Raw genomic sequence first — 19231 nt, forward strand, 5'->3', positions numbered from 1 at the left:
AGGTTTAACGTGCAGCGGGGGCTGCCTCATTGAAATATTGTAGGCGGCGCTATTGAGCCAGTTTGTATCACTGACGGAATATTGTCATGTAGATGGGTTCAGGCCGGGGCTTCTATCAAACATGAAGTTTGGTGCAGATTGGAGCATTTCCACTAAAGTTATAGCAATTTCCTTTGTCATGGCGAAACATCAAAACTCTCTCTTTTAATAACTTTTGATCGCAAACTAGTCTAGATTACGCACACTGATTTTGATGTCGTTATAATGAATTCTGTAGAAATTCTGCAAAATCGCCTAAATTCCAAATGGCCAACTTTGGTTTAACGTGGCGTGGGGGCTGCTTCGTTGAAATATTGTAGGGGGCACTGTTGAGCCATTCTGCCACACCCATGCCTGCCACCAGTACAGTATTACAGACTTTAAGACCTTTTATGTGCAATTTTTTGTTAGTTTTTGAGCATTTGTAGCCCCTTAAAAATAGCTTCATATTTTGTGGCAAACAATGTGTTGTCATGGCAACGGCTATCCTGCTAGGAGAAGTTAGCAAAAGAGTGGCGCTTAAGACTTCCTTTTGCCAGTAGGTGGCGCTATGATTATGACTTAATATGAGCCTGTACTTGCCTTCAGACTGGGACCCTTATCAAGCATGGGAAATTTGGAAAAGATCTTATCATGCAGAGTCAAGTTATAACACTTTGTTTGTTTATGGCGAAACGTCAAAATGCCCCGTGCCACCACAGCAAAGGCGTCCAGTGAAAACTCACCATTTTTACAATATGGAATCATCAAAGACTTAAGGTTTTTGTGACCAAATTTCAGATGGATCTGTTCATCCTGGCGCTATGAGCATGTCTTTGCACAAAGGAGAAATATCACTTCATGTGTCCATTATGTGGTGCTAGAGAACACCTACTAATTATACAACATGTTGTATATCATGTGTAGACCACACCATGTAAATTTCATGTAAATCGGATGATGTTTGTCATATAAGGCTGACTTCCTGTTGTCAGTAGGAGGCACTATGACTATGACTCAATACTGCCATTTAGATGTGTTCAGGGCTGGACTCTTAACAAGCATGAGAAATTTGGTGCGGTTTGGACAATGCACATTCTCATTACAACAACTTCCCGCTTCATGACCAAACATCGAAGTTCGCTGGTTCGCCACAGCAACAGCGTATAGTGAAAACTCAAGATTTCGATAACATTTCATTGTTAAGGTCTTAAGGAGGAGTTTGTTAAAATACAATGCCTACAAATGGCAAAAACAGAGCAAAAAATCGTTAAGTAAATTCAAAATGGTGGACTTCTTGTTGGACTTAGGGCATGGCTTCAAGAGGCTTTCTTGTGCATCTGGACATTATACAGGTGCCTACCAAATTTCATTCATGTACATCAAGTTTAAAGGTGGGGGCTTTGACTTTGACATATTCTAGGGGGCGCCTTTGAGTCATTTTACCACACCCAGTCCAACAACTATATCAGACAACTGAATACACCCTGTCTGATGTGTGTGCCAAGTTTTGTGAGTTTTCAAGCATCCCTAGCCCTTCTAAAACAGCTTCCTGTTTCATGGCAATAATGTGTCGCCATAGTAACAGCTTTTGATGAAAACTCAAAAGCTTCACCATTTAGCATCATCAAGGTCTTACAACTTAGCCAACCAAATTTAGGGTGGATCTGTTTAACCTGCTAGGAGTAGTTAGTAAAACTATGGGGCATATAACTTCCTGTTGCCAGTAGGTGGCGTTATTACTATGATTCAATATGGGTCTGCACATGTGTTCAGACTGGGATTCTTATCAAACGTGAAATTTGGGAAAGATCTGACCATGTGGAGTCGAGTTACAATGGTTTGTTTTGCAATGGCGAAACATCGAAATTCACAGCGTTGCCACAGCAACTGCGTTCAATGACAACTCACAATATTTATAATATAGAATCATCAAGGTCTTAAGGCTTTTCTGACCAAATTTGAAGTGGATCTGTTCAACCTGCTAGGCACAGGGCATAACACTATAGCACCAGTAACTTCCTGTTGCCAGTAGGTGGCGCTATGACAATGAGTCAAGGAGGGGCTTCAAATTTGAAATTTTGTAGAGGGCGTTCTTAAGCCATTTTGCTGTGCCCATCCCAAAGACCCATGAATTATTACATTTTTCACCACTTCTGACAAATGTGCAAAGTTTCATAAGTTTTTGAGCATGTATAGGCCCTCAAAAATGCCGCATAAGATGCTGTAGTAAGATGCGATGGTAGATGGTGTCACATGCAGCACTAAGGTTTAACAAGACAAGTACAGAGAAGTCCTATGTCCAATGTAATTAGGAGATGATTTGTAACTTTCACCAGTGCTGTCTCTGTGCTATGATGCACTCTAAATCCTGACTGAAAATCCTCAAATAAGCTATTGTTATGTAGAAAGTCACATATCTGATTGGTGACTGCTTTCTTGAGTATCTTAGCACGAAAGGGAAGGTAAGATATAGGTCCATAGTTGGCTAAAATGTCTGAATCAAGAGTAGGCTTTTTTAAGAAGAGGTTTAATTACAGCTACTCTAAAGGACTGAGGTATGTAGCCTGTTATAAAGACAGATTGATCATATCTAGGACAGAAATGCTAACTAAGGGAAAGACTTAGTTAAGTAGCCTAGCTGGGATGGGGTCTTAGAGAGACGTTGATGATTTAGGTGAAGAAATCATTGAAGTTAGTTCAGGAAGGTTGATTGGAGAAAAACTGTATAAATATATATCAGGTTTTACAGCTATTTGTAAGGTTCCTGTGTTTGGGGATAAATTGGTGCCTGTTACCCTAACCCTAACCCAAGGGCAGGAGGTGACGAATTCTGTCTCTAATAATATATTTTTTTCATTAAATAAGCTCATGAAGTCAGTACTACTGAGAGCTATTGGACTACATGGATTAATAGAGTTATGACTCTTGGTCAGCCTGGCCGAAGTGCTGAAAAGGAACCTAGGGCTGTATTTATTCTCCTCTATTAATGATGAGTAATAGGCAGCTCTGGCATTACAGAGGGCCTTCCTATATGTTTTAAGACTATCTTACTAGACTCAGCAAGATTCTTCCAGTTTGGTGGAACGCCATATCCTCTCAAGTTTTTGCAATGTTTGCTTTAATTTGCAGGTTTGGGAGTTATACCATGGAGCTAACCTCTTTTGTTTTATTATCTTCTTTTTTAAAGGGGTGCTGGAGTCAAGTGTCATTTGCAATGACCTTGCGGCACTATCAACAAGATGATCAATTTGGGAGGGACTAAAGTTAGCATAAGGGTCCTCTGTGGTATTGAGACATGGCATTGAACTCAATGCTGATGGAATTGCTTCATTAAATTTAACCACAGCACTATCAGATAGACATCTTGTGAAGTCATTTTTGTCCAGTGGCATATAGTCCAGTAATAGGAATTCAAAAGTTATTAAGTAATGGTCTGATAAGATAGGATTTTGTAGAAAAACTATTAAATGTTCAGTTTCAATGACATATGTCAGAACAAGGTTGAGGGTGTTGTTAAGACAGTGAGTGAGTGAGTTACACTCTGAGAGAAGCCAATTGAGTCTAACTAGTGCAGTGTCCGTTCAAAACATGCCTGTTAGGTACAGGATGATTTCTCAATACATAGAGAGAATAGTGCCCATCCCCTATATGCATCTCATTGATACTATCAGTAGATGCTACAATTTACAGATGCGATGGAGACTTAAATTTTGAGATGAGCTGAAGTTGATCAGATGAACTGTAGCGCCCATTTAAAATGTGCCTGAGACATTCTGCACTATGTCTTGAACATACACATAAAGTTCCCTTGTGTGAGGAACGGGAAAAGAGCATAACTCTATGGTAGTTCTTATCATTACGGATGTAATCCCATCTCTGACCACAGTGTGGGTTGCAATGGCAGAGTGGCGCTGTCCGTATTTCCACTTGTTGACTCCTTGTGTAGAAGAAAAAGCAGAAGCAGCGTTGTTTATGAGGTATTTTTATATTTTTCTGATGTACCTGAGACATCCAGCACTAAGTTTTGAACATACATGCCAAGTTTCATTCACAGCACACAGTTCAATGGTAGAGCTTAAATCTCTTAAACATTTTCACGTCATTAAAACTACCAACCACAATGTGGGTTGCTGTCCATATTTCTGCTCATTAACTCCACGGGCAGAAGAAGCAGAAATCAACGTTGTGTAAACAATGTTGTTTATTAGGTATTTTTATATATTTCTGAACATGCCTGAGACATCCAGCACTAAGTCTTGCACATACATGCCAAATTTTGCCCACAGTAACATTTCACAGTTCAACAGTGAGCTTAAGTATCTTAAACGTTTTCAAGTACATCAACACCATGGATGTTCCCACCTCTGACCACAATGTGGCTTGCAATGGCAGTTGGCGCTGTCTGTATTTCTGTTCGTTGACTCCATGAGCAGAAGAAGAAGCAAATCAACGTTATTTATGAGGGTTTTTTAATATATATTTCTCGAGAACCGCTCATCCAAACAACTTCACACATTAACATTGCACTTCCTCGTTTCCCCAGCAATCCACCTGCCAGGTATGAAGTAGGCTAGATTGGATGTATGGTTCTCAAGATATGCAAAGGACAAACTTACATACATACATTAAGACAGACAGAGATTCCTTGCTTTATATAGAGAGATAATGAGATAAACACCGTGCAAAGGCTATCATTATTGACACCCACATGAATATTAAAGTCACCTACTATAATTACTTTATCTGTAAAGGATTAAGTTTGATTAAAAAAAAAAAAACAACAGCTGAGAATTCAGATAAAAATTCAGAGTACGGGCCAGGAGGATGGTACACTATAAAAAATAGAATTGACTGTAAAGTTTTCTGGGTTGGGTGTGAAAGACTATCAAGGCTTTCGAATGACAGCTGTCTACAGTGGCCATGTAACAGCTCACATTTCATGTGCATAAGTGTAACCCATTTTTCAATTTTTTTTCTATTTTCTTTCAAATTGTGTCTGAGTACAGTGTTATATTCAAAAGATCCAGTGAGATACTGATAGAGGATTGCAGCTGCTGCTTGTGCACTTCTGACATGTTGGTTTTCTTATGCGGCTGGTGTAGACAAGATGTAAGAGGGGGCTTGTTTAAGGCAGGAAAATTAACCAATAAGAAAATGACCAAACCAGTGCTAGATGCAAAAAAATAAAATACTGCATGATGAAAGCCTTAAGACTGAATAGATTTTAGTGATATACAGATGGGTGACAAATGAAAGGAAAAACCAACATAAAGTGTCTTAGGAAGGTGGTAGGCCATCATGTGGAACCAGAACAGCTTCAGTGCACCTTGGCATTGATTCTACAAGTCTCTGAACTCTACTGGAGGGATGAACACCATTCATCCAAAAGATATTCCCTCATTTAGTGTGTTGGTGAGAAAGCACTGTTTAACATGTTGGTCCAAAATCTCCCATAGGTGTCCAATTGGGTTGAGATCTGGTGACTGCGAAGGCCGTTGCATATGATTCACATTATTGTCATACTCATCAAACCATTCAGTTACCCCTTGTGCCCTATAGGTGGGGGCACTGTCATCCTGGAAGAGACCACTCCCATCAGGATAGGAATGTTTCATCATAGGATAAAGGTGATGACAGAACAACTTTGTATTGATTTGCAGTGACCCTTCCCTCTAAGGGGACAAGTGGACCCAAACCATGCCAGCAAAATGCCCCTCACAGCATAACAGAGCCACCGGATCCCCTCACTGTAGGGGTCAAGCATTCAGGCCTGTACTGGTTTTTCCTAATTTGTCACCCATCTATATACATATGTGTATATACATGTATATATATATATATATATATATATATATATATATATATATATATATATATGTGTGTGTGTGTGTGTATATGTATATGTATATGTTTATGTATATGTATATATGTATATATATATATATATATATATGTGTGTGTGTGTGTGTGTGTGTGTGTATATATGTGTGTGTGTGTGTGTGTGTGTATAACATTATATATGTGTATGTGTGCAGGCCAAGGCTGCAAGCACAGAGAAAGTTTGCTCAGTCCCATCCCAGCACTCCAGGACCACCAGTGTTGATGACATCAGCACAATGTAACCACACCCATAACATGGCTGTAGTCACCTGTCTGACGAGACATCAACCCAAGACTGAAGACTTCTTGTCTTTTCTCTGTTTGAGAGGTAAGCTAAATGATAGGTAGTGGTCTGAACTGAGCTTGTCACAGGATTGATTGATCAGTGGCAAGAACTCAGCTCCATACCATCATATACTAGAAAATGCATTTCTTACAGAAAATGCATGTGCATGCTGACAGCTGAAATAAATCGCAAAGTACTGCTGAAAATGCTACATACTTGTTCAGCATCCACATCTGTACAACTTTGCTGAAACTTTTTACAGTGTAATATTACATTTAAGAGATGTGGCAGTTAATAAGTTGTATGGTGGCGTTTTACTAATGGCCACAAGATGGGGCTATTGGTGCCATGATTCACTGTGTCGTGCAGATTTTCATAGAGAACTTGTGTACCAAGTGTACCAATATTGCCACCATGTGGTCAGTTATTATGTGTTTTACGATTTGGCTAATAACTCATGAACTGTGAGGCTTATCCAAACAATATTTACACAGTTTGTTCCTTGGATGATGCCAAGAAGACTGATATAGGCCATGTCCATTTGTGCCAAAAAAATATTTTCCACCATTTTGAATTTTTTGTAAATACATTTTTTGCTTCTGTTGGCAAATATTTCATCCAATCTTAACCAAGTTTGGTACCTATCATATTTAGATGACCTCAAACAAAGCTAATCTGTTCATTTTTTGATGTCACTTATCATTTGTCTGTAATTGGTTACCAAACTTTTGAGGGGTGGCCTGATCCACTTAATGGGCCATAACTCTTCAGTACTGAATTGGATTACAACCAATTGTAGGAATCTTGTTCATAAAGCCACACTGCACAAGTGTGTAGCATTTTATACAATTCTGCCCACAGGGGACACTAAAGTAACATCATAAATTTACATTTCTGCAATTCTGTTGTCTATAATGAAATTAAATTTGGTACACAGGTTCTACATGATGACTGTATGACATACTGAGTCATGGCACCAATAGCCCCACCTTGTGGTCATTAATAAAACACCACCATACTACTTATTAACTCCCATATCTCTTAAATGTAATATTCCATGGTAACCAAACCTTGCAACATTGTATGTATGGGGATGCTGAAGAAGTCTGTAGTATTCTCAGCAATGCTTTGTGATTTATTATAGCTTTCAGCATTCACATGCATTTTCCGCAGGAAATGTATTTCTAGTTATTCCTCTATTTCTTATTCTTCCATATGTTTTTTGCAAGCTATTTACTCCTACATACTTAGAGCTAGATTGTCTGCATTTTCTGAAGAAAATGTGTGTGAGAGCTGGAAGCTGTTAGTTGCTACTGCTGCATCTCCCAGCTGCTGCTGCCATCTGCTTTTACTAGTGCTGCCACTGCAACCTGCTGTGAATGATGAAAACTGAAATACATTGGAAGTTGAAAGATGAAAGAAATTGCTGATGCAATTCTGAAAACGACTGAAAAAACAGCTGATATCAATTGAAATGCATTGCCTTGAAAATTTGACAGCTGAAATTTAAAGCTGGAGCTGGGAACTCACGTGCATTCGCTGAAGAAGCTGAGATTAAAACATGTTGCTGTAACAGCTGTAACAGCTGAAATCAAATGATATACTCTGAAAGCTGGAAGTAGAATATATGTCTTAAAACTGTGAAAGAAGAAATTCTTTGTATTAATATCACCATACAGTGAACACAGGGGCCCTTTATTTTGAAAAGTCTGGTTAATCTTGACTTTCCTGTTATGATAAAGTTACCATATTGGACTTTTACTTTGAAAAACAACCTCACTCAGAGTTGATACAGTTACTGTATGGAGCTTTTATTTTGGAAAACTAGGTCCAGGTCATTTTCCTGTCAACACACAGTGGCATTTGGGGTCTTTATTTTGAAAAACAAGCCTCATCTTGAGCTTCCTTTTAAGATAGAGTGGCTTTTATTTTGAAAATCAGAAATATCACTGTGTGTGTGTGTGTGTGTGTGTATATATATTTGTATGTGTGTATCAGTAAGTCCCCATAAAGATAGAAAAACCAGTTTATGGGTGTTTGTCAGTTTAAGTCCCCATAAAGCCTTAAAAACAAGTTTGCGTGTGTGTGTAGTTACATACAGTACCTATGCACAAGGAGTAAGATTATCAATGAAAATTTGTCCTGGATTCAGTCAATGAGGATCACCCATTCAAACCATGTCTCACATGAATCATATTGGTTGATCAGCTGAAAACAGTTGTTGGGAGAAAAAAATGAATTAGTTTGAAAGTGAATAGAAAAGTAAAAGTATTAATTTTCTGTTATTTCATGTTCATCTAGAAATAATTATTTGTCTGGAAATTGCCACATTTTGACACACATACATATCAAAAGCACTAAGGGTAGTTCCTCTTTCACCTCAGGTTCAGCAGCGTTGCCTAGCAACATGGCCTTCTTAGCGAGTGGACGGGAGAAGGAGTTAGCTGGCACTCAACATCTTACTTCCTGTCTTTCCACCAATCACAGGACTGCAACTGAGGGGAAGAGCATGAGCACATTCAATAGAACAACAGGTACTCCTACTGACCTATCTGTGTGTCTGCTCTTTATGTGTGTTTTTTCTTTTAAAGTTCTAATGTTTAAGGCTACTTTAATAGAAAGATAGGTCAATTCATCCAACAACATAAGTTTTTTTCTCTTTGCCTCAATAAATAGTGTTTCTGTCTCCATATCTGCTTACTGTCCTACAGTGCAGCGAGGGTCTAGGTCTCTGAGAGGGAAGCCTGGAGGCTCTGTCTCTGCAGTGGTCAGCTCCTTTGGCCCGCTAACTGCTCGAGCACAGAGGAGGAGAGACAGAGAGAGGAGAGAGGAGGAACAGCAGAGGAAGAGAGAGGGGATGGAAGAGGACAGGAGACAGGGAGCTAAGAGACACCTCCTGAGACCTCGCCAGGTCTCCCTACAGGTCAGGAGGACTAACAAGGTCTGATCATCCTCTCTACATACTTCTCTATCTGCAAGATGCCAGGTTATATCATCAGTATTATTAAGATTTAATTTGACACTGATACACATAGAGTTCAGCTGATTATGGGGTTGCTGTCTTTATCGAGAGGGGCACATAGTTTGTGACATCACAACTAATTTGAAAGCCATGAGCAAGCATGAAAAATTTAGTGCAGGTTGGACAATGTACATTCAAGTTACAACAACTTCTTGCTTCATGGTGAAGCACTGAAGTTTGCCACGTTGCCACGGCAATGATGTATAAAGAAAACTCAAGATTTTGATAACTTTTCATCCAAAAGGTCTTAAGATGACACGGACCAAATTTTAAGTCAGTCGAGTTAAATCTCTAGGAAGAGTTTGTTAAAATACAATACCTGTAAATTGCAAAAACTGCACTAAAATTGCTAAGCAAATTCAAAATGGCTGACTTCCTGTTGGAGTTAGTGTATGGCTCCAAGAGGCTTCTTTGTGCAACTGGACGCATTACATGTACCTACCAAATTTCGTCCATCTATGTCAAATTTAAGGGTGGGTTCTTTTAATTTGAAATTTTGTAGGGGGCACACTCGAGTCATTTTGCCACACCCAAGCCCAAGAGCTGTATCAGACAACTAAATACAACCCTTCTGACAGGTGTGCCAAGTTTCATGAGTTTTCAAGCATCCTTAGCTACTCAAAAACAGCTTCCTGTTTCATGTTGAATAATGCGTCGCCATGGCAACAGCTTTTGATGAAAGGTTGAAGAGGTTAATTATCCCTTTTTATATATTATCAGCCATTTTTGTTTAATTGTGAGTTTTATACTCTTTTATGGTTATTTCTTTTCTATTTTTCAGTTTTTATACAATACTGTGCAAGAGTTTCAGGCACTTTTGCTGTTTAGATTCTTATCCATAATGCAATACCATTACGGGGGCGTCCACACATACAGCCATAATAGAGTCATAAAGAACTATCTTAGGCTACAAGAAGAACAAGGAGTCCTGCAACAGATGGTATGGCCCCCATAGAGCCCTGATCTCAACATCATGGAATACAGTCCAGGATTACATGAAGACACAGCAACAGAGACAGCCTAAATTCACAGAGTAACTGCGACTACTTCTCCAAGATGCTTGGAACAACCTACCTGCCGGGTACCTTGAAAAACTGTGTGCAGCTGTACCGAGGAGAACTGCTGCTGTCATAAAGGCTGAAAAACTGTGTGCAGCTGTACTGAGGAGAACTGTTGCTGTTATAAAGGCAAATTGTGCTCACACCAAATATTGATTTGATTTATGTTTTTTCTGTTCACTGAACTTTGTATGAAGTTGATAAATAAAAACCAATGGTATTATTTTTGAAAGCATCCTAAAACTTTTGCACAGTACTCTATGTCAAGAGCGATACTATGGGTAGAAGGTGTGTGTTGTGTGCGTGTTGGATGTCAGTAGCAAAAAGTGTGCACATTTACAAAAGAGTGTGGTTAAGGTCCAATTTATTCATTCTCCCTCATCCTCCTCCTCCTGACCTAACAGTGCAGGTGAGGGATATGTTAAGGTTCATAAGTAGGGTGGAGCCTGGAGGCCTCATGTTTCTACCTGGGGAGTCTGCAGTGGCTAAGTCATGCCCACTTTTGAGTGATCAAATCAAATCCTTTTTTACTCTGAAATGAATCACATTATAGGAGCTAAAGATGCTCTCTAACTGCCATTTCACTGAGCCTTTAGAGAACAGATAGGTTATCTATTTACAGGATCGTGCTCATAGTTTTCTGCTAATATAATTATTCCCAGGCTTTAAGACGAGCTATCATGATCTTTTTCTGTGTTCCAGGTTGCCATGGTGACTGGACTGTCTGAACATAGAACCTCTTGTGTCATGCCAGTCCCTCCTGTAAAACCAAGCACAGGGGTTGGCAGCAGACAATCCCCAGGGCCCTGCACAAGACCTAGCGATACCTGTAAACCAAAAGGCCACTCCCAAAGCAGACCCCAGGAAACCAACATCAAACACCTTTCGCGGCATAGCAACCACCAGCTGCCTCGCAATCAGCGCCTTTCTCTGAACCACCAAACAATCTCGAACTATCATAGCAACCCCAAGACCGTCAGTAGTCTTCAGAACTCAGGAAGAAATTCAAGCAGGATTCCATCTCAAATATCATTGACTAATGGCTCAGTTATCAGACAGTTAAATGAGAGCCCTGGGGTTCTGAGGTTGTCCAGAAGAAGGAGAGGCCTCCCACCAGACACCAGCCCTATCCCTCTGAATCTGTGTTCTTTGGACAAAAACTCATTGAAGAAGTGCAGGATGCTGCAGAGCAATGATGGTGACGTCCCAGTGGAAAGTGACCGCCCTGTTGGTGAGACCCCAATGAAGGATGTGAAATGTGATAAAGATGTTAGGGAGGAGTATGTGAACCATATGAGTAAAACCAGTGGTAGCCATGATGGAGAACTTAAACAAGACAGATGTGGTCATAGTGGAGAGAGGAGTCTAGCGAGGTGCAGTTGTGTTACTAAAGACATAGAAGAGGTAAATGTTGGAAAGTTAAGTTTGGTGAGCGTCACTGCTCTGGAGCCCTATCAAGACAGGGTCAACTATACCAATGACATCACAAACTATGACCTTAGCCCTGTATGTAAGGCCATATGTAGACATGTGAGAGATAAAAGATTCCAGAGAAATCAGCCAGCTTCATCCACAACCCCCAAGACAATTACCAGGACAACTGTTTCTAGGAGTGTTGCCAGAGCTGCTACTGTTAGGACCACTGTTACTAAAGCTGCTGTCAACTCAGTGACTTCTACATATGTACGCGGTAACCCACCAGCCAGTTATTCTGCCAAGCGTACTGCTAAGGGTATTATAAAAGGTACTAGCAAGGACATTTACAAGTGTACTTCACTAGCCAGCAGCTACTCTATTCATAATTCCAGAGGTGCTGCAAAAGACTCTTCCAAGGCTACCGCTGAGGACTCAACTAAGGACAGTAGCTATTTAAGTACTTACAAGGGCTCTACAAAGCGTCTTACCCAGACCAAGTCTACTACCTCAGCCATTAAGACCAGGACCAGCCCTAGAATCCTTCTGAAGCATTAACAAAGATCTGAGCCATGTCTGAAAACATGCACAGATTCATGTTGAAGACAATTGGCAAAATATTTAGAACAACATTGGATACTGTTCATAATGGGCAATGCATGATGATGGTGGTTGGCCCTTGGGTAATGATGTAGTGAGTACGTGTGTTCTCTACAATTATTGTAGGATATTTTAATTCTATATAAATAAAATTAAAAAAGTAAAAGAAATAATTGGAAGACAGCAGCATAATGGCGGACAAACTATTAAGTGGATATAATGAAGTCACTAATTTTAGATGCTTCCCTGCTGTATCTGGATTTTTGTACCTAAAAATGAACCTACCTACGTAACTATAGTAATTTCATTTGAACAAGAGTAATCTGTTCAAGGTTGTCTAGATTGTTAACACAAAAAAGTCATTTCTCCTCACCAGAATTAAGAAGTTAGTGGTGTGTAAGCACATTGAAAACATCCATCCCTCCCATCCACACACACTTCCCATCCTGTCCTCTGTTAGTGCAGTCTGAACCAATTGTCTCTAAAACCAGCTGCAAAGTGGTTAGCCAAACTGTTGTTACAAGGCTGTGTATTATCAGAAGGACCACCCAAACTACTGGTGCAAAGTATACATGAACAAAACTGGTGTTCTTTTTATTTATTAATTTATTTTATTTCCCCCTCCCACTGAAGCCTTTTATGCCCATAGTGTATGTACCATTAACAAGATTTTGTCTATGCTTCACCAGGAGTGCAAAAGAAAAAAAAAAGGATTTGGAGTGACAAAAAGGAGGGGGCCACATATTGACAAAAGACATGCTTATTTTGTAGTCAGTGTGGATTGACAGATTAGTAGAAATAGAAGCATATGTGTTTGGTGAGGGGGATGAATGACAGAGATATAAAGAAACACTTCAGTAAATGCTGGGGATGTGGTTTGGCCTTCACTGTTCATATGATTGACTGTAAAAGACTGTATAAAACCTCACGCTAGATATTGAAGATATTATTGAAATGTCAGAAGGCTTTAGAATTACATCAGGTGCTACTGGCTTGCTCATAAGCTGAGTTTAAGAAAGTTGAATAGAAGAGTAGTAAAATGTTATGGCTGTAGTAAATAATGAGTCAGTGCATTCATTAACGTTGCACATTTCACAACAGTAAAACTGCTATTTTTAGGTTTTCAAAATACTTACTCTTGTGACACTGAAAATTGAGCTTAAAGTAAGTAATTGATAAATGCATTTGTAAATGAGTTATACTCTCTATTATACTCTGTCCATGCTTGTCCATATGATATCCTTTATTGGTCCAAATGATAATTTATGGCCAAGGTATGTTAAGCTAGGTTATGAATAAAGGCATGAATCACATTCTGCATATTATGACCTGTCTCAGCCATGGAATTTATAAACCATTTACTGACATTATTTATTAATGTTAGTCCATGGTTTATAAAAGAAGTGCAGACGACTGCAGTCAAGATATTTATTCTGACCCATTAATAGATTTCTTAATGGTTTCACAGCACTGATGCATCAGGTTGGTCTTCCTCAAAGAATAAAACTACTAAAATTATTATGCTATGACCATGTACTCCTTTGTTGTACTTCTAAAACTCTAAATGTTAACACCCAAATGCTGGAAAATGCTTCCTTTTCAGGCAGAACAAAGGTGTTTGCTCTTTGCAAGGGTTTTAGGTTTCAGAAATGTTCCCCTGATAGGCATTTTGAAAGTTATTGTATCTCTTCTTTTTAAGTATTTACTTTGTGAACTGATCATTGACAATTAATTACAGAGCTAGTTATCAAATTAGCACACAGTGCTTATGCTATAAATAGAAAATCAGTTGCACAAACTGGCTTATTGATACAGGATTGAAGATATGACTTCCAGTTTACTGAACGATTGTCTTTAAAAACAATTTTATTAAAAACTTTTTTAAAAACTATTGGTGAAGAGTTCTGTGACAAGGGTAGACATAAAACATGAAAGGTGCCTTATACAGAAGACAAGAGCTGTTAGTAGATGAGATGAAAAATCACAAAAATCAAACATATTTGTATGAATTGTATATATGTATATATATACATACACACACACACACACACACACACACACACACACATATACACATGTTTTTTGTTTTTTATGTAAATGTGTTTCTATGTATATGCATTTAATTACCTAATTGCTATGTCTTGCTGTGTTTGGTATTGGAGATGCAAGAAAATCAACAAATCAACTCTCTGAAAAAAAGTCACTTCCTGAAACTTGATAATCTCCCATAATGACCCTCCCTGAACTAGTTGAGTATATATATATATATATATATATATATATATATGTACACACATATACACATGTTTACATATATATATATATGTATATTCTATCAGGATATATATAAACAGCACAAAAAGTAAGGAAATTTGTGTTTGCTAGATTATTTCTTTGTTGTAACAATGTTTCTTGGCAATAAATTTTATACTGTTGGAAAGCCTGTTTATTTACCTTTTAAATGGTTCCACATTTGTAAGGAACATGCATTTGTGGGATGAGCAGCAGAGCTGAGTATGTGGATTGCGCCCATGAAAAATTTGTGGTCAGTAGGTGTCTGCCCCAAGAATTGACATGACATGTTTGACTGATCTGGATAGGGCCGGTGAGATAGGGCAACTTCAAGTTGGTGTTCCGCAAAACCAAGTTGCGGCATTATTTGGAGTGAGCCCTAATACCATCTCCAAAGTCAAGGCCAAGTTCCATATAACAGGGGATGTCAGAGACAGGCCGCGAAGTGGGCGTCCCAAGAAGACGACACCCCAAGAAGACCCTCACCCTATCAGCACTTAGGTACCGTAGGCTGTCTTCTACAGATTTGCTATCAAGGTTTGCAGGACGATATGGCTGACGGCTTTCTGCCTAGATAATCTGGAACAGACTGCACGCAGCCAATCTCCGTTCTCATAGGGCTGCCAGGAGGACTGCCATGACTTCACCGTCAGGCCCGTTTGTGCTGGTGTCGGCAACATGTGCACTGGAACCTGAACATGTGGAGGAACGTTATGTTCAGCGATGAGTCCAGATTCTGCCTACAGCAGTTAGATCATAGGGTCAAAGTGTGGAGAAGATGTGGAGAACGCTATGCTGATTTCTGCACCGATAGAGTAACATCTTTTGGTGGAGGCAGTGTGATGGTGTGGGGGGGCATCTCCCTCACTGGAAAAACAAGGCTTGTCATCATTGGAGGCAATCTCAAGAGAGAGAGATATCGAGATGAGATTCTGCAACCGGTAGCAATCTCATATCTCCACAGCCTGGGACAGAACTCTATCCTCCAAGATGACAATGCTCGCCCCCACAGAGCGGGGTTTATCAGAGACTACCTCCAGAATTTGGGAGTGGAGAGGATGGAATGGCTTGCCAGCAGTCCTGACCTCAACCCCATTGAACATTTGTGAGATCAGCTTGGGCGTGCTGTTCGTGCCAGAGTGACCAACACAACCACGTTGGCTGACGTGCGACAAATACTGATTGAAGAATGGGATGCCATCCCACAGCAGTGTGTGACTAGGCTGGTGACCAGCATGAGGAGGAGGTGCCAGGCTGTTGTGGCTGTGTATGGTTCTTCCACACGCTACTGAGGCTCCTGTTTGTTAAATAAATAGTTTAATTGCCGATATGTCTTGTTTCTTCAAACTTCAATCCAATCCACCAAACACCAAACAAGAGCCAATGGCAGAATAAGCTGTTTGGCATTGGCAGAGAAGATTTGGCGAATTTTTCATGGGCGCAATCCACATACTCAGCTCTGCTGCTCATCCCACAAATGCATGTTCCTTACAAATGTTGCACCATTTAAAAGGGAAATAAACAGGCTTTCTAACGGTATAAGATTTATTGCCAAGAAGCATTGTTACAACAGAAATAATCTAGCAAACTCAAATTTCCTTACTTTTTGTGCTAAGTTTATATACAGAAGGGTGACAAATGAAAGAAAAAACCAATATAAAGTGTCTTAGTAAGGTGTTGGGCCACCACGTGCCACCAGAACAAAATCTGAACTCTACTGGAGGGATGAACACAATTCTTCCAAACGATATTCCCTCATAAGGTGTTTTGATGATGGTGGTGGAGAGTGCTGTCTAACACGTCAGTCCAAAATCTCCCATAGGTTTGAGTTGAGATCTGGTGACTATGAAGGCCATAGCATATGATTCACATCATTTTCATACTCATCAAACCATTCAGTGACCCCTCGTGCCTCGTGCCCATGGATGTGGGCATTGTCATCCTGGAAGAGACCACTCCCATAAGGATAGAAATGTTTTATCATAGGATAAAGGTGATCATTCCGGACAACTTTGTATTGATTTGTGGTGACCCTTCCCTCTAAGACAAGTGGACCCAAACCATGCCAGCAAAATGCCCTCAGCAGCATAATAGAGCCACCGGACCTTCACTGTAGGGGTTGAGCATTTAGACCTGTACCGGTTTTTCCTTTAATTCGTCACCCGTCTGTATATACAGTATTCACACATAAGGGCTGCAACTAGGGATTATTTGCATTTCTGATAAATCAACAGATTTTTTGATAAATCTGCTGATTGATAAATCTGCTGATTATTCTTTTGATTAATCAAGCATGTCTACAAAGTGTCAGAAAATAGTGAATAATGCCTGTTAAGGTTTCCCTCAGCTCATGGTGATCTAGTTTGATATTTATTTTATTCAACCAATAGTTCAAAACCTAAACATGTTCAGAGAAAGAGAAGCATCAAAATCTTACAATTGCAAATGGGATGCTGGAACAAGTGAATGTTTAGTATTTTGCTTGAAAAATGACTTAAACAGATAATTGATTATTAAAATAGTTGATAACTTTTGTGTTGGTCGATTAATCACTGCAATGTGAATATACCTACACATACAAATCCATGTACACATTTGCATAGATATTTATTTGTGTGTATGTGTTGAAAAAATGGGATTATAGTGTTAGGGTAAATCTGTGTAGCATCAGTCCAGACCAATCTTCAAACTGAAGAAAGTTGAAAATGTGGTCTGGAACAATGTTATTTGTTTTGAAGATAGCAATTTTCTTCATTGACATGTGCTCTGGAAGAAAGTTAATCTAATGACTGCTGTTAAGTGATCAACATTCCACATAAATATATTTTATTATTTGGGTGGAATGTTTGCTTGTGTAATATTTCCAAGCAAATAGAGGTGTGGGGATGCTGGGATCTGCAGTTCATGATGGAGGAACTGCATCTTCTATCTTGTGTGAGTGGAGCCACACATACAAATGAACTTCTGCCTTTCTTCTTTAACATTTATTGTAACACTTTTATTACTGTAGCATGTGTGTTCGCTAAATGCTCTTTGATGGGGAATCATTGAGTGGATATCAGCTACAGCTTACAGTGTTTCATCAGGGACAAAAAGTGAATGGTTTAAATTTCATTTGAAAAACATGAACATTTGTGTTGAAGAGGTGGAGTCCCAATTTTTTTAGTATGTCACACTAGTCATTTAGCTGTCTTGAAAATGTGCAATATATTTGTGCTTCTTACAGATACTGACATTTCATGTAGACAAAATCTCCAGTTTTTCATTTATTGTCTCCACAGTTCTGGATCTGGCTGATTTTATCAGTAGAAGAATTCTCCAACTGAGAAACAAATTTACGTGTTAACTCATTGTGTTAAGTGAAGTGTTATAAAAGTTGGTGTTAATCATTTAAAAGTTAAGAATACGGCCTACAACTGTTTTGTTATATCTCTGTCATTATGTACTCATGACTCAAACTCTTTCAGCTCAAAGATGTGGTGATTTAACACATGTATTCTCACATTTTTAAATCAAGAGACATGTTTGTGCAGTGGCATCTAAGGTAACTGTAAAAAGTGTCTAAACGTGAACAATTTGAATTTTCAATGAATGATCACTTTGTAAATTTATTTTCCATCTGCATTTACCCAACTTAAAATGACGCATTGCACCATATGCTGAGTAAAGAAAAAAATGCTTCCCCCTTTTGTTTCCCTTCAAATGCTTTAAGGTTATTAAGTGTCCTATTTACTACAAATCACATGCTTAACTCACAGTTAAGTATTTTGCAAACCTATTTTGTTTTAGATTTTTTTATGTATTTTTCCAGGCATACATTGGTATCCAATAATTTCTTAACAATATAATCATGTTAACAAACTTTTCAACCTTGCTTGAGTTGTGTAAATGTCTCAGTTTGAACATCAAGACTGCATTCATTTTTGTGCAAACTGTTGAAGTGGTGTGGTCCTATGTGGTCCTGGTAAAATAACCTTTTCCCACTGTCTGACAGTGACATAATACACTGTATATCCTGTATCAACTTGTTTTAGCTCTTCATTTAGGCTGGTGTTTGATGTTTACATTGATGCTGTGTTTGAAATAAACTGATTTATTTAACTCATTCACCATTCACTACATAATAAACGCTCTTATTCTTTAGAGAGCAGTAAAAAGAGATTTCACACACTTAAGAGGTACATAATAATTGTCATCATTATACTGTCCTTAAGGTATAGCAACCAAAAGTAGACAGCTAGCCAAACTCCATTCAGAAAAGACATGAGAGTCAGGATGTAGCCTTCAAGCTCCAAATACTTATATACTACAGACTCAGGTGCATGAAGATGTGAAAAGGGAATGAAATTGAAAGGACAGAATACAGCATAATTACTGGAATGTTTGCGGTACAGAGCAGAGGTAAGTAAGTGAACAAGCACGGTCAGCTTTGTACTAAATCTTATGTAATGATAATCAATAGAAGTCTCAAAACCAAATGAATACTAATAAAATAGCTACATAAACACAGCTCTAGCGAGGATGACGGCTAAATGCTTAATATCAATAGCTAATCACTGAAAAAACCAACATGTCTGAGTCAAACGTTAACCTAGAAACAATACTTCAAAAGTTACTTTTATGTACAACTTTCACAAAAGTTTAATTAATACATGTTGT

At 38.9% G+C, this 19231-nt stretch overlaps 1 protein-coding gene across 7 annotated transcripts in view; it reads left to right on the forward strand.

Annotated features, from left to right (window-relative positions):
* Positions 1-18681, forward strand: part of LOC137192020 (uncharacterized) — a 42983-nt gene extending 24302 nt beyond the window's left edge. For 3 of the 7 annotated variants that reach the window (XM_067602583.1, XM_067602577.1, XM_067602578.1), the window contains 4 exons: positions 6057-6229; positions 8572-8721; positions 8899-9128; positions 10970-18681. In XM_067602583.1, coding sequence (XP_067458684.1) covers positions 6124-6229; positions 8572-8721; positions 8899-9128; positions 10970-12238 — 1755 coding nt within the window. In that variant the 5' untranslated portion in view covers positions 6057-6123 and the 3' untranslated portion in view covers positions 12239-18681. Of the gene's footprint in view, positions 1-5681; positions 5790-6056; positions 6230-8571; positions 8722-8898; positions 9129-10969 lie in introns of all 7 variants that reach the window. The other 4 variants (XM_067602581.1, XM_067602582.1, XM_067602584.1 and 1 more) reach the window with 3 other exon arrangements.
* Positions 18682-19231: the final 550 nt, after the last annotated feature.

This window comes from Thunnus thynnus, chromosome 10 (assembly GCF_963924715.1).
Source record: "Thunnus thynnus chromosome 10, fThuThy2.1, whole genome shotgun sequence".
Classification (NCBI taxonomy): domain Eukaryota; kingdom Metazoa; phylum Chordata; class Actinopteri; order Scombriformes; family Scombridae; genus Thunnus; species Thunnus thynnus.